The sequence below is a fragment of the Saimiri boliviensis genome, chromosome 14 (assembly GCF_048565385.1).
Source record: "Saimiri boliviensis isolate mSaiBol1 chromosome 14, mSaiBol1.pri, whole genome shotgun sequence".
In the NCBI taxonomy this organism is placed as follows: domain Eukaryota; kingdom Metazoa; phylum Chordata; class Mammalia; order Primates; family Cebidae; genus Saimiri; species Saimiri boliviensis.
The window spans coordinates 38098629-38112714 of NC_133462.1; the positions used below are offsets into that span (position 1 = coordinate 38098629).

Consider the following 14086-nt stretch of genomic DNA (forward strand, 5'->3'; position numbering starts at 1 on the left):
CAAGATCGTACTCTGGCCTGGGTGATATAACAAGACTCCGAAAAAAAAAATAAAGTAGGGACAGGTGGCTGGGCCAGTCATGAGGCTAACAGTGGGAACCTTTATCATCTAAGGCAAACCAAGAAAAGGAGTCACCTCCTCTTTGATGGAGGAAGAGAGCCCCACATAGGCAGTGCAAGAACGGTCAGCAAAGGCCAGAAATGGCTGATTTAAGACACATTCCTCAAATGCTGCCCCTCCAGCCCGCCCTGAGAGGCCCTGGTGGGAAGGAGTGAGCTTATGGAGCAAACAGGAGGGTGGAGGCTGCCCCTCTAGTCTAGCCTGGAGTCCCAGGAGGTTGGGGTAAGGTAGTGTGGTGAGAACTCCAAGAGTCTGGTATTAATGCAGCACCTACTGTATGCTGAGTCCTGACATGTCATTCCAAGTTTAAAAGGAAAAACTCTGCGTGGGGAAGCTGCCCTGTCTGGTCTCAGCTGTGTCCCCGGAACCCAGTGCGTCACAACAAATCTTTGCTGCAGAATGAAACCCCTCCTCCACCCCCTACTCCAGCCCTGCGAAGGCTGTTATTACCCCCACGGTGTGGATGAGTAAACCCAGACTCAGAGAAGGCCAAGGCCAAGGCTCTGGCCAGCTCCCTGGGGGGCGTTCCCGGGAAAGGCCTGGACTTGTGAGGCCTGGGAGTCACCATCCTGCCCTGGAACCAGGCACTGTAGCAGCCACCTGGGGTTCAAATCCCAGCCCTGCCCCAACCATCCAGGTCCTCCTTATTCATGTTTTAGTTCATTTTATGGAACGAGACCCAGGGGTGACCAAGACACAGAGGGCTCCCGTTCCAACAGAATTTTCACTCTTCCCCTCTCTGTGGCCTCAGTTTCCTCATCTGTGAAATGGGACCAGCCAGGCCTACATCACGTCGAAGGAGTTAAGGCACAGAGACCAAGGCCAGGCCAAGGACCCATCAAACCCCTGAAGAGCTCAGGGAGGGTGGGGCCGAGCTGGGACTTATTTCCCGCCCCAGGCACCAAGCCTGGCACACGGGAGGAACCCAATAAATGCTGGTTTGAGCCAGGCCCAGCCCTCAATAAATAACAGCTGTTCCTGATGCCGCAGAGGCTGGTGGGGAAGTGAGTTCTCCCCTCCTCAACTCTACCACCCCATGCTCCCATCCCTCCGAAGGCCCCATTCCTTACCCCCTCCACTCCTTCCCAACACCCCCCAACCCAATTTAGCCCCCTCCTCCAGGCCCCCACCTCCCCCACCCAATCGGCCCCTTTATCCAGGCCCCCACCTCCCTCATCCAATCAGCCCCTTCCCCCAGGCCCGCACGTCCCCCCACCCAAGTCAGCCTCATCCCCCATGCCTCCACCTCCCCCTACCCAACTCAGTCCCTCCTGCAAATCCCCACCTCCCCCCACCCAACTCAGCCCCCTCCTCCAAGGCCTCCACCTCCCCCTACTCAACTCAGCCCCTTCCTCCACGCCTCCATCGCCCCCTACCCCCTTCCATTCATACTTCGCCCTCCCCCAACCTCTCCCTCCTCCTCTTCCTCCCTTTCCCCGAACCCCCACCCACCCAATTCTGCCTCCATCCCCATCCCCCACCTGATTATTTCTCCCCTCCCTCGCCCATTCTCCCCGCCCCCACTCGATTTCCCCCGCTTCGTCCCCTCCCCGCCCCCGCGATTCCCCAGCCCTCTCCCGGGCAGCGGGGGCGCTGGTCCCGGGCGGGGCAGCCCGAGTTCCCGGGTCCCTGGCTGGGGTCCAGCCAGCGGCCCAGGCCGGGCGGCGGCGGGCGGGCGGGGTTTCTGGCCGCGCGCGGTTTGGGGGTTTTTTTATAACCCTGGCAGGCGGCTCAGGAAGTGCCTTCCCCGCGCCCCCTCCCCCGGCCACGCCGCCGCGCTCGCTCGCTCCCTCCCTTCCTGCGCGCGCGGGGCGGCGAGACGGCGGCGGCCACGGCGCGGAGGGCCCGGGCGCGGCGCAGGTAGCGGGGCGGGCGGGGGGCCCGGGGGTGCATGACTCAGTGGGATTTTGTGTGTCCTCATCGGGCGGTGAGGCCGCGGGGATCTGGTGCCCTGGATGGGGGAGGGCGTCCTGCTGTGCGACTCGGGTCAGTGCCGGAGGTCCCCAAGTGCGCGCGCGCCACTGATCGCGCCCGGGGTGGCCGTGGGTTGGTTTGGGGGGTGTGTGTCTGTGGCCGTCCACGTAGGGGCAAAGTGGTTGTGCATTCCGTGTGTGTCAGTGTCTGGGGATGCGTCTCTGTTGTGTGTCTGCCTGTGTGTGTGTTCAGTGTGTGCGCATAGGGGTTTGCTGTGTGCACGCAGATTTAGAAGTGAGTGTGTGTGTCTGGGTTTGTGTGTGTGTCCACAAGCATCTGTGCGTGTGTGTGTGTGATGTGTGTGTAAATGCCTGTGTGTGTCTGGTGCGTGGGGGGTGTCTGGGTCCATGTCTAAGATTTTCGAGTTTGTCTCTGGTCTGGTGTGAGCATGCAAATGAGTGTGTATATGTCCGAGTATAGGCCTGTGTGTCTCCTTGGGTTGTCTGTGTGTATGTGTGTGTTTCTGTGTGTGTAGGCCCCGGGTGTGCGTATTTGTGTGTCCGTGTGTTTCTCTGGCTTGTCCCTTGTGTGCGTGGGTAAATGAGTGTGTACATGAGTGTGTACGTGTTTACACATGTCTGGGAGTGTGTGGTTGTGTCTTCATGTGTTTGTGAGTATGCACTGAGCCTGTTGGCGTGTGTATCTTCAGGGGAGGCGTCCTGGCGTCTTTTGCGGGTCTGCAGTGCCCCAGCGCCGGTCTCTGGCTGCACGGGGTGTGTGTGTGTGTGTGTGTGTGTGTGTGTGTGTGTGTCGCTGCCAGTGTGTGTTTGTGTGTCTGGGTGTGGGAGTGGCGCCGCCCACTTCCCCTGAGTTGGTCACTGAGGCCGTAGCCGTCTATCTCAGGGTGTCTCCAGCGGTCGGGCTGAGGGCCTTTAATTAGCGGCGGGTGGTGGGGGACCAGCCCGGGCGGCGGCCCCCTCCTCCCGCAGGCCCCAGCTGGGCCTTTGTCTGCTCTCCGGGCAGGGGCTGCCTCCTGCCGGCCCGGCCAGATGTGCAGCGGGAGGAGGCCAGCAGCCGGCAGGCTGGGGCCTCTGCCTGGGCAGACGCGGCCTTGGCCTCTACAGGGGACCTGCCGTCGGCCCTGTCCCCCGAGCCTGGCGGGAGAGGTCTGGGTGTGGAGCTGAGGGTCCCTCTAGGATCCTCGGATAGGATCGGACTGATCCTCTGTTTCTAAGCCATTTCCATTTCCCAGAGGCATTTCCTCCTCCAGGCCTGGCACCCTCCCCCACGCTGGCCACCTCCCTCCTGCCTTCAGGGAGGAGGGGCTGGAGGAATGGCCAGGCCTGGGTACACACACACACGGAGTCACACACTCACATGCTGTAATACACATGCAGTCACACACATACACACAGGGTCTCACACACACACATGCTGTAATCCACATTTAGTCACATGCTCACGTACGGGGTCACACAGAGGGTCACACACTCATGCTATAATACACATGCAGTTACTTGCTCACAGACACACACAGGGTCACACACTCACATGCTGTAACCCATATGCAGTCATGCTCACATACAGGGTCACACACTCATGCTGTAACACACATGAAGTCACACAGTCACACACAGGGTCACTCACATGCTGTAATACACATGCAGTCACGCTTACATACAGGGTCACACACTCATGCTGTAATACACATGCAGTCACATGCTCACAGGGTCACACACATGCTGTAATACACATGCAGTCACACGTTCCCACACAGGGTCTCGAATGCAGTCACATGTGAGACATACATGCAGTCACATGCTTACACAGGGCCACACACTCGCATGCTGTAATGCACACACATGTAATACACACACATAGTCACACACACGCCACAGTGCAGATCCCTCTCTGACATCCTGTTGCCAACCATCTCTGTCCCCAAGCCCCCCTCAAGCTTCATCTTCTGCCCCAGACGCACTGCCCTGTTCATGTCCCCCCACCACCCAGTACCCTGGGCTGTGTCACACCTCTCCAGCACCTTGTGAGCAGGGCCCCAGCTCAGACACCTGTGAGCCTTCGGCACACCCCCTCTTCCCCCGACCCCATGCATTGTGCACAGGTGAGGCCCCTGCCCCTGCCCCCACCCCCTATGCTGGGTCCTTCCACAATGTCCCAAGCCTTGTCCCTCACCCCCTACCTCAGTCCAAAGCACAGAAGCAGGTGTGAGGGTTTTGGGAGGAGCGCCTCACTTCAGAGGACAGTGATGAGGACTGGGAGTGTTAGGGGGACCGGGACAGACCCAAAGACACTCTAGACAAGACCAGAGAGAGCCCCTGAAGGAGGATGGGGCACCAGGCCTGGCAAAGCAAGAACAGGAGAGGAGGGAAGGAGCCAGTGGAGACGTGGGGGAGGCCCCTGCTTCACTTGCAACGTGTATGTTGCTCCCTTTCAGGGGTGGCTTCGGGTAGGAGGGGGGCATCAGACGTTCCCAACCAGGAAGGGCCTTGATTTGGGAGTTGGTTGACACCTGCAAAGAAGGAATAAGGGAGAAGCAAGAAGAGATGGAGAGGGAGAGGAGGCGGGCCTTGTTGGAGGGGTTCGTTAGTAACAGAAGAAAGAAAAAGTTCAAGGGAAGTTCTTCAGGGGCAGAGAGAGGGGCAGAATTTCCTCAGCGATCCCTGAGCTACAGACTCGGGTCAGTGCTGAAGATCAGCCTGGCTCCTCTTTGGCCCCTCCCTGCCCAGGCTCCAAAGAAGAAGAAACCAAGGCCCAGAGAGGCCCAGGTGCAGGGAGCAGGCGAGGGAAGGATCCGTACAGGAGCCCAACACTACTCCAACCAACTGAAGCCCCCAAAAGGTAAAAAAAAAAAAAAAAAAAAAAAAAAAGAGGCCAGGCACAGTGGCTTATGCCTGTAATCCCAGCACTTTGGGAGACGGAAGCAGGCGGATCATGAGGTCAGGAGTTCGAGACCAGCCTGGCCAACATGGTGAAACCCCATCTCTACTAAAACTACAAAAATTAGCTGGGCGTGGTGGTGCGCACCTGTAGTCCCAGATACTCGAGAGGCAGAGGCAGGAAAATCACTTGAACCCGGGAGGCGGAGGTTGCAGTGAGCCAAGATCACACCACTGCACTCCAGCCTGGGCGACAGAGGGAGACTCCCTCTCAAACAAACAAACAAACAAATGAACAACAACAAAAGGAATGGGCATTAGCCTAGCTAAAGTGTGCAATAGGGTCACTGTATCTGTGAGTGAGCCTCCCATCACTGGAGGGTTCCAAGCAGAAGTGGAGAATGCGGGCTTCTCGGTCCATCAGCAACTTGGCAAAAACCTGGCTCCTTCCCTCCCTTGGGGCTGCACTGCCCTGTTTGGGGATTGACTCTCAGACTTGGACTCTCAGACTTGGCTGGGCTGCAAAGAAAACAAGACTGTGATTGAGGGATTTTGCACAGAGGAGGAGAAGGGCGGAGACGGGAGGGTGGAGAAAGAGGGGTTTGGCACAGGGCGGTGGCCTGCTTCGGGTGTCTGCGGCAGGCTGGTCTGGGGCAGATGCTGGAGGGACTGAGACCTGCAGGGCGGGCTGGCCTGGAGCCTTGAAAATAATCTGAAAAGAGAAGAAGGAAGGAAACACAGGGCAGAGGAAAGGCTCAGGGTGGGTGGGTCGGACCATGCTACCCATTTCGGAGACTCCACAGATAGGGCCCAGGACTGACTGGGTGCGTGGGTGGGAATATTGAGAGGCTGTGGGACTGGAGTACTAGCCTTAGCTTTAAGCTGGCTTGAAAACTCACACTGGCCACCCAAGCCTTCAAGTGCCAGCCTCCCCTTCCTCTCCTGCACCCCCCCTGCCGGGGTCCATGCCAGGCTCTACCCCACCTTCAAGCCTTTGACCTTCCTGTTTCCCCTCCTGGTGCACCCTCCCGTCTCTTCACACCACTGATCTCATGCTTTGAACTCTGCTTCCCAGTCTCCCCATTGATACCTTCTACAGACTATGTCACAACCTGAACTCTTCTCCATTCCCCTGACTGTCATCTGTCACTCTTAAGAGACTGAACCCCACAGGGCTAGGGCAGGTAGGGGCTGCTATCCTTAGCATGCCTGACTGTCATGCCCCCATCCATCCTCCATCAATGAATGAACCCAGGTTGCACCACTTTCTAGCAGTGTGACACTGGGCAAACTCTATCACTCCTGAGTCTATTTCCTCATCTATAAAAAGAGTGTGATGCGAAGTCAGGAGTTCGAGACCAGCCTGGCCAACATGGTGAAACCCCCTCTCTACTAAAAATACAAAAAATTAGCCATGCGTGTTGGCACATGCCTGTAGTCCCAGCTAGTCAGGCAGCTGAGGCAGGAGAATCGCTTGAACCTGGGAGGCGGAGGTTGCAGTGAGCCAAGATCGCACCATTACAGTCCAGCCTGGGCAACAGAGTGAGACTCCCATCTCAAAAAAAAAAGTGTGATGACTTTAACCTCGGTTACTTTGAAATGAAATGCAATGGTGGGCTGGGTGCAGTGACTCATGCCTGTAATCTCAGTCCTTTGGGTGGCCAGGTGGAAGGATCACTTGAGGCCAGGAGTTCAAGATCAGCCTGGGCAACAAAGTGAGACCCCTGTCTCTCCAATAAAACAAAAACATTAGGCCGGGTGCGGTGGCTCACGCCCAGCACCTTGGGAGGCCAAGGTGGGTGGATCACAAGGTCAGGAGATCGAGACCATCCTGGCCTAACACAGTGAAATCCCGTCTCTACTAAAAATACAAAAATTAAAAATAGCCAGACGTGGTGTCACACGCCTGTAATCCTAGCTACTGGGGAGGCTGAGGCAGGAGAATCACTTGAACCAGGGAGGCGGAGGTTGTGGTAAGCCAAGATTGCACCATTGCACTCCAGCCTGGGTGACAGAACCAGACTCCATCTAAAAAAAAAAAAAAAAAAAAAATTAGCCAGGTGTGGTGGCATACACCTGCAATCTCAGCTACTTGGGAGGCAGAGACATGAGGATTGTTTGAGCCCAGGATGTGGAGGCTGCAGTGAGCTACAATCACACCACTGCACTCCATCCTAGGTGACTGGGGCAAGTTGCTGGCACTTAGGACGTACTCCCCAGCATCCCAGTCCCTGCCTGTCCTCTTGTAGGAGTGTAGGAAGGATTGCAAGGGGAGTGGGGAGAGGGGAGTGACTGAATGAGAAGATGTATTCAGAATCTTCAGAGTCAGGTGGAAAGCTTTGGCCATGGTTGGCCTTGGCATTGGTTGTGCTGGACAGCGGGACCAGGCGCCCCCTTACCTGGCTCCCCCCTCCCAGGAGCCCGGTGATGCTGCGCAGGCTGTGAACAGGGGAGGCGGCACTGTGGGGGCTGCCGGCAGCCGGGGCTGGGGAGAGACATGTGGACACGTGGCCTCTATGGCTCCTGCCTGCCAGATCCTCCGCTGGGCCCTTGCCCTGGGGCTGGGCCTCACCTTCGAGGTCACGCACGCCTTCCGGTCTCAAGGTAGGGGAAGTCTGGTGGTGGCGGTGGGGAGGGAGCTAAAAATTTGAGACCAGTTGGGCTTCAACAGAAAGAGGTACTGGGGGCTGGGATGGGGGTCAGCGGGGGAAGGCCCTGGGGTCAACAGGCGGGAGCCTTGCAGCCAACTCCCTGGATTTTGGGGGTCAGTGAGGCCAGCGTCACTTGCTCCAGCAGCCTAACAGCCAGGACACGAGTCCACTAAAACCAGGGCCCACCCAGGCCTCTGACCCTTACCCACAGATGAGTTCCTGTCCAGTCTGGAGAGCTATGAGATCGCCTTCCCCACCCGTGTGGACCACAACGGGGCACTGCTGGCCTTCTCTCCACATGCTCCCCGGAGGCAGCGCCGGGGCACGGGGGCCACAGCCGAGTCCCGCCTCTTCTACAAGGTGGCCGCACCCAGCACCCACTTCCTGCTGAACCTGACCCGAAGCTCCCAACTACTGGCAGGGCACGTCTCCGTGGAGTACTGGACACGGGAGGGCCTGGCCTGGCAGAGGGCCGCACGACCCCACTGCCTCTACGCTGGTCACCTGCAGGGCCAGGCCAGCAGCTCCCATGTGGCCATCAGCACCTGTGGAGGCCTGGTGAGCTGAAGATTCTGGAAAGTGGGGGAGAAATGCCTACAAGTTTGGAAGTTAAGAAAAACACTTCTACATAGACGGCAGAGAAGGAATGATAGTGGGACATTTTTTTAAAGTATTTTGAGCGAATCAGTACTTTTGGGGTGCAGCTAAAGCAGTAGTTGGAGGAAAATGTATAGCCTTAGGCAAGGCTGAAAATTAATAAGCTAAGCATCTATATATATATACTTATGCATTTATAAATATATTTTTATATATGTATGTATGTGTATGTATATGTATACACATACGCACATACATGCACATATATATCATTAACTAAAAAGAAATTAGAGGCTGAGCATGGTGGCTCATGCTTGTAATCTTAGCACTTTGGGAGGCCAAGGCAGGAGGATGACTTGAGGCCAGGAATTTGAGACCAGCCTGAGCAATATAGTAGAACCCCATCTCTATGAAAAAATAAATTTAAATATTTAAAAATTAGCCAGATATATTGGTGTACTCCTACAGTCCCAGCTCCTCAGGCTGAGGCAAGAGAATCACTTGAATCCAGGAGATTGAGGCTGCGGTGAGCTATGATTGCACCACTGCACTCCAGCCTGGATAACACAGTGAGACCTTGTCTCCAAAAAAAGAAGAGAAAAAGAAAAGAAAGAAATAGTATAGATACTAATTACCTATACCAAAAAGAAAAAAGGAAAAGAAATAGCAAAATAAACCTGATAATGAAATCATAAAGACAGAGAGAAGGTCCCAGGGGTCCTAAGCTTCAGAACTTGATTCTGAGAGCTTTCTGTCCCACTCCCCAAAACCCAGCATGGCCTGATTGTGGCAGACGAGGAAGAGTACCTGATTGAGCCACTGCAAGGTGGGCCCAAGGGTTCTCGGGGCCCGGAGGAAGGTGGACCACATGTGGTGTACAAGCGCTCCTCTCTGCGTCACCCCCACCTGGACACAGCCTGTGGAGTGAGAGGTACATCGGTCTTCCCGGGGATGGGTATAGGGGCTGGCTACACAGTATCTTTCCTTTGAGGCAGCAATGTCTTTTCATCCAGAAAGTCAGCAGGCAGCTTTGTGAGGGGAAGATTGGAACTGCTGAGAACGGGACATGTGAAATAATTAGGGAGTTCCGGCCAGGCGCAGTGGCTCACGCCTGTAATCCCAGCACTTGGGGAGGCCAATGCAGGAAGATCACTTGAGGTCAGGAGTTCGAAACCAGTTTGGCCAACAAGGTGAAACCCATCTCTACTAAAAATACAAAAATTACCCGAGCATGGTGGTGGGTGTCTGTAATCCCAGCTACTCGGGAGACTGAGGCTGGAGAACTGCTTGAACCCCGGAGGGAGAGTTTGCGGTGAACTGGGATCATGCCATTGCACTCGAGCCTGGGTGACAGAGTAAGACTCCATCTCAGAAAAAAAATTAGGGAGTTCCATCCAAGATAGCAGAGACGTATCCTCAGACAGCAAACCAGTAAAGCAATGGAATAATCTATCCCTGCTATAGTCAGCTGGCCCAGCAGTGAGTAAGACAGCCAGACAGGTGTTCAGGTATACAACCATTCTTTCTCTAGGATTATTGTCTTATCAGACAGTTAGTGTGGTGTTTGTATCAGATACTCCAGCAGTTATACAGCCTAAGGCCAGATTTACAATCAGACTGGTAGAAGGATGGTTGTACAATCAGGCGTTTAGGAAATGAGAGTAGGAAAGCTACATACCAACAAAATATTTACCAGCACAATTGTACTGCTAGGAAACCAGGTCAGGCCGGGCATGGTGGCTCACACCTGTAATCCTAGCACTTTCGGAGACTGGGGCAGGAGGATCGCTTGAGCCCAGGAGTTTGAGAATAGCATGGGCAATGTAGTGGGATACCATCTCAACAAAAAAATTTTAAAATTAGCCATGTGTGGTGTGCACTCCTGTAGTCCCAACTACTTGGGAGGCTGAGGCAGGAGGATCACTTAAGCCAGGGAGGTTGAGGCTGCAATGAGCCATGATCACACCACTGCACTCCAGTGTGGGCAACGGAGCAAGATCCTGATTCAAAGGATACATATAGAGAATCAGGGCCAGGCACAGTGGCTAATGCCTGTTATCCCAGCATTTTGGGAGGCCGAGACGAGTAGATCACTTGAGATCAGGAGATCAAGATCAACCTGGCCAACATGGTAAAACCCCATCTTTACTAAAAATAGAAAAATGTTAGCCAGGCATGGTGGCACACACCTGTAATTCCAGCTACTTGGGAGGCTGAGGCAGGAGAATCGCTTGAACCCAGGAGGCAGAGGTTGCAGTGAGCCGAGATTGCACCATTGCGCTCCACTCTGGGCAAGAGAGCAAGACTTCATTTCAAGAAAGAAAATCAGATGAATGTTAGATGGAAAAGCAGAATAGTGTGATACGGAATTAAATGTATAATCAGAGTCTGTGAGGAGGATGTTGAGGTAGACATACAGCCACAGTGGTTGTACAAACCGAAAATGTGGATAACACATGATCACAGTTGGGTGGTCCATGAGACCGTCTGGTTGCAATGCATCAGGCAGTATGATTGTCCTAACTGCAGTGCATTGTAGTTAGAACTAACTGATTTAACTGGGCAGTGCGTTGATTGGAGAGTTGCTCAGCTAGGACAGCGCGACATCCAAGCACACAGTTCAGACAGCAAAACAGGCTGGTTCACACCCTTCCATTCGGGCAGTGGAATTGTCAGTGGATTGTACAATCATTCTGGTCATCATGAGACAGTGGTTCAGCCAACCAGCTTAGCTGTGGGACAGTCCTGCCAGTGTCCTTTGGACAGCTGTGCAGTGGGACAGGCTGGTGGCTGAACAGCTTGGCATACAGGCAGTGGAACAGCTGGATAGCTCTATAGCCAACAATGGGAGAAGTCAGGCTGTGATTCAGCTCAACAGTTTGGCAGTGGGACAGTGACATCATGGTAGATTACAATATTCTCAGGTAGTAGTAGGACATTGGCAAAAAAAAATAGACATGGTACTGCCAAGATGCCCTATAGACACACAGTGAGGTGGCCAGGCACAGTGGCTCACACGCCAGCACTTTGGGAGGCTGAGACAAGTGGCTCACTTGAGGTCAGGAGTCCGAGACCGGCCTGGCCCACATGGTGAAACACTGTCTCAACTAAAAATACAGAAGTTAGCTGGGCATAGTGGCACACGCCTGTAATCCCAGCTACTCGGGAGGCTGAGGCAGAAGAATCGCTTGAACCTGGGAGGCAGAAGTTGCAGTGAGCCAGGATCGCACCACTGCACTCCAACCTGGGTGACAGAGTGAAGACTCCCTCTCAAAAGTAAACAATAAAAAAGATGCAGTGTTTGGCAGCCCATTGGTTAGCCATGTGTGGTGGTGCCCTCCTATGGTCCCAGCTACTTGGGAGGCTGAGGCAGGAGGATCACGTGAGACAGGGAGGTTGAGGCTGCAATGGGCCATGATCACACTACTGCACTCCAGCTTGGGCAGCAGGGCAAGATCCTGTCTCAAATTATACATATAGGGCCGGGCGCGGTGGCTCAAGCCTGTAATCCCAGCACTTTGGGAGGCCGAGGCGGGTGGATCACAAGGTCAAGAGATCGAGACCATCCTGGTCAACATGGTGAAACCCCGTCTCTACTAAAAATACAAAAAAAAGTAGCTGGGCATGGTGGCGCGTGCCTGTAATCCCAGCTACTCAGGAGGCTGAGGCAGGAGAATTGCCTGAACCCAGGAGGCGGAGGTTGTGGTGAGCCGAGATCACGCCATTGCACTCCAGCCTGGGTAACAAGAGCGAAACTCCGTCTCAAAAAAAAAAAAATTATACATATAGAAAATGAGGGCCAGGCACGGTGGCTCATGCCTATAATCCCAACATTTTGGGAGGCCAAGAGCGGGAGATCATTTGAGCAGATAGAACATCAAATAGGTAGCTGGACGATAAGAGAAGGCAGCAGAATGACCAGAAATTGTCTGTCCAGACTGTTGGGTAGAGGGCGAGCCAGACGGAGGTTGGACAAGACAGTGGTCAGGCAGCTCTGGGTCCCACCAGCAGGACAGGGCTTTAACTGCTCTACTGGGTCCCCCAGATGAGAAACCATGGAAAGGGCGGCCGTGGTGGCTGCGGACCTTGAAGCCGCCGCCTGCCAGGCCGCTGGGGAATGAAACAGAGCGTGGCCAGCCAGGCCTGAAGCGATCGGTCAGCCGAGAGCGCTACGTGGAGACCCTGGTGGTGGCTGACAAGATGATGGTGGCCTATCACGGGCGCCGGGACGTGGAGCAGTATGTGCTGGCCATCATGAACATTGTAAGTGCCTTCCCCTCCCTGGGCATGCAGCCCTGAGGACCTGGAGCCAGCCTCCAGATGTTAGGCAAGGGGGTGGCGGCTACCATCCCACCCCTAATCCCTGACGTGGGGGCAAGGTAAGAAAGGAAGGTTACGCATGGCAGTGAACAAGGAGAAAGGGCATAGCACAGCGACTAGATGCAGAGAAGTACCCTGGGGCGGAGGTAACCGGCCTGGGTTTACATTTCCGCTCTGCCACCTTTTAACTGTCTGCCTTTGAGTAAGTTGCTTCACCTCTCTGCCTTGCCTTACCTGTCTGTAAAATGGGCATAATTGTGGTACCTACTTTATAAAGCTAAGGTAGATCCAGAGTGTTGATAAAGTACGTAGAACAGTGCTTGGCATGCAGTAGGTAATATATAAATGTTTGCTGTATGTAAAAATAAACACACATGGGCCAGGTATGGTGGCTCATGCCTGTAATCCCAGCACATTGGGAGGCCGAGGTGGGTGCATCACCTGAGGTCAGGAGTTTGAGACCAGCTTGGCTAACATGGTGAAAACCCGTCTCTACTAAAAAATAGAAAAAATTGGCCAGGCGTGGTGGCAGGTGGCTGTAATCCCAGCTTTTCAGGAGGCTGAGGCGGGAGAATCACTTGAACCTGGGAGGTGGAGGTTGCAGTGAGCTGAGATCACACCACTGCACTCCAGCCTGGGCAACAGAGTGAGACTCCATCTCAAAAAAATTAAAAAATAAACACACACCAGTCTGGGACACATAGTGAAACCCTATCTCTACACAAAATTTTTAAATTAGTAGAGCATGGTGGCACACACCTGTAGTCCCAGCTGCTCAGGAAGCTGAGGCAGGAGGATCACTTGAGCCCAGGAGCTTAAGGCTGCAGTGAGTTATGGTTATGATCTCTGTCATTCATTCATTAATTCATAAATAAATAAATAAATAAATCACAGCAGGCTGGGCGCAGTGGCTCACGCCTGTAATCCCAACACTTTGGGAGGCTAAGGCAGGTGGATCACCTGAGGTCAGGAGTTAGAGACCAGCCTGGCAAACACTGTGAACCCTCATCTCTACTAAAAATATAAAAATTAGCTGAGCGTGTTGGTGGGCACCTGTAATCCCACCTACTTGGGAGGCTGAGGCAGGAGAATCACATGGACCCTGGAGGTAGAGGTTGCTGTGAGCCAAGATAGCACCACTGCAGCCTGGGCAACAGGAGTGACACTCCATCTCAGAATGAATGAATGAATGAATGAATAACAGCTCACAGGTACTCACTGAGGTTAGCAGTATACACATAGGCACACATCTGTATGCATGCAGCATTCTTGCACAGGCACCTACTTGTAAATTCCAACAGGTTGACATCCCAGACCCACATTGAAATGTAGCCAATTTTGATCCTAGATCTCTTGACCTCTCTACGCCTCAGCTTACCCCTTTATCAAATGGCATTATAATGGTTGCTACCGGAGAGAGTAAGGGTTGGTGGGAGGGAAGCAAGCTAGGGAGGGTACTTGGTGCATAGTAAGGGCTTGATGAATGGTGCTCTTGTTTCACTGAAGCAAAAGGAAAAACAAAAAATTTAGCAGACAGGCAGTGAGTCCAAAATGTTGTGTAACGCCATCACTGATGGCACTCTGTTG

General features: G+C 54.0%; 1 protein-coding gene across 5 annotated transcripts in view; it reads left to right on the forward strand.

Moving 5' to 3' along the window:
- Positions 1-1837: 1837 nt before the first annotated feature.
- ADAMTS10 (ADAM metallopeptidase with thrombospondin type 1 motif 10) overlaps positions 1838-14086 on the forward strand; it is a 30454-nt gene continuing 18205 nt past the window's right edge. For 3 of the 5 annotated variants that reach the window (XR_012513451.1, XM_074384678.1, XM_074384680.1), the window contains exons 1-4: positions 2113-4893; positions 7794-8140; positions 8954-9110; positions 12225-12442. Coding sequence is in view for 4 of the 5 variants with exons in the window: in XM_074384678.1 (XP_074240779.1) it covers positions 4599-4893; positions 7794-8140; positions 8954-9110; positions 12225-12442 (1017 nt within the window). In the remaining variant the exon portion in view is untranslated. Of the gene's footprint in view, positions 1981-2112; positions 4894-7348; positions 7536-7793; positions 8141-8953; positions 9111-12224; positions 12443-14086 lie in introns of those variants that run through there. The other 2 variants (XM_074384679.1, XM_039466376.2) reach the window with 2 other exon arrangements.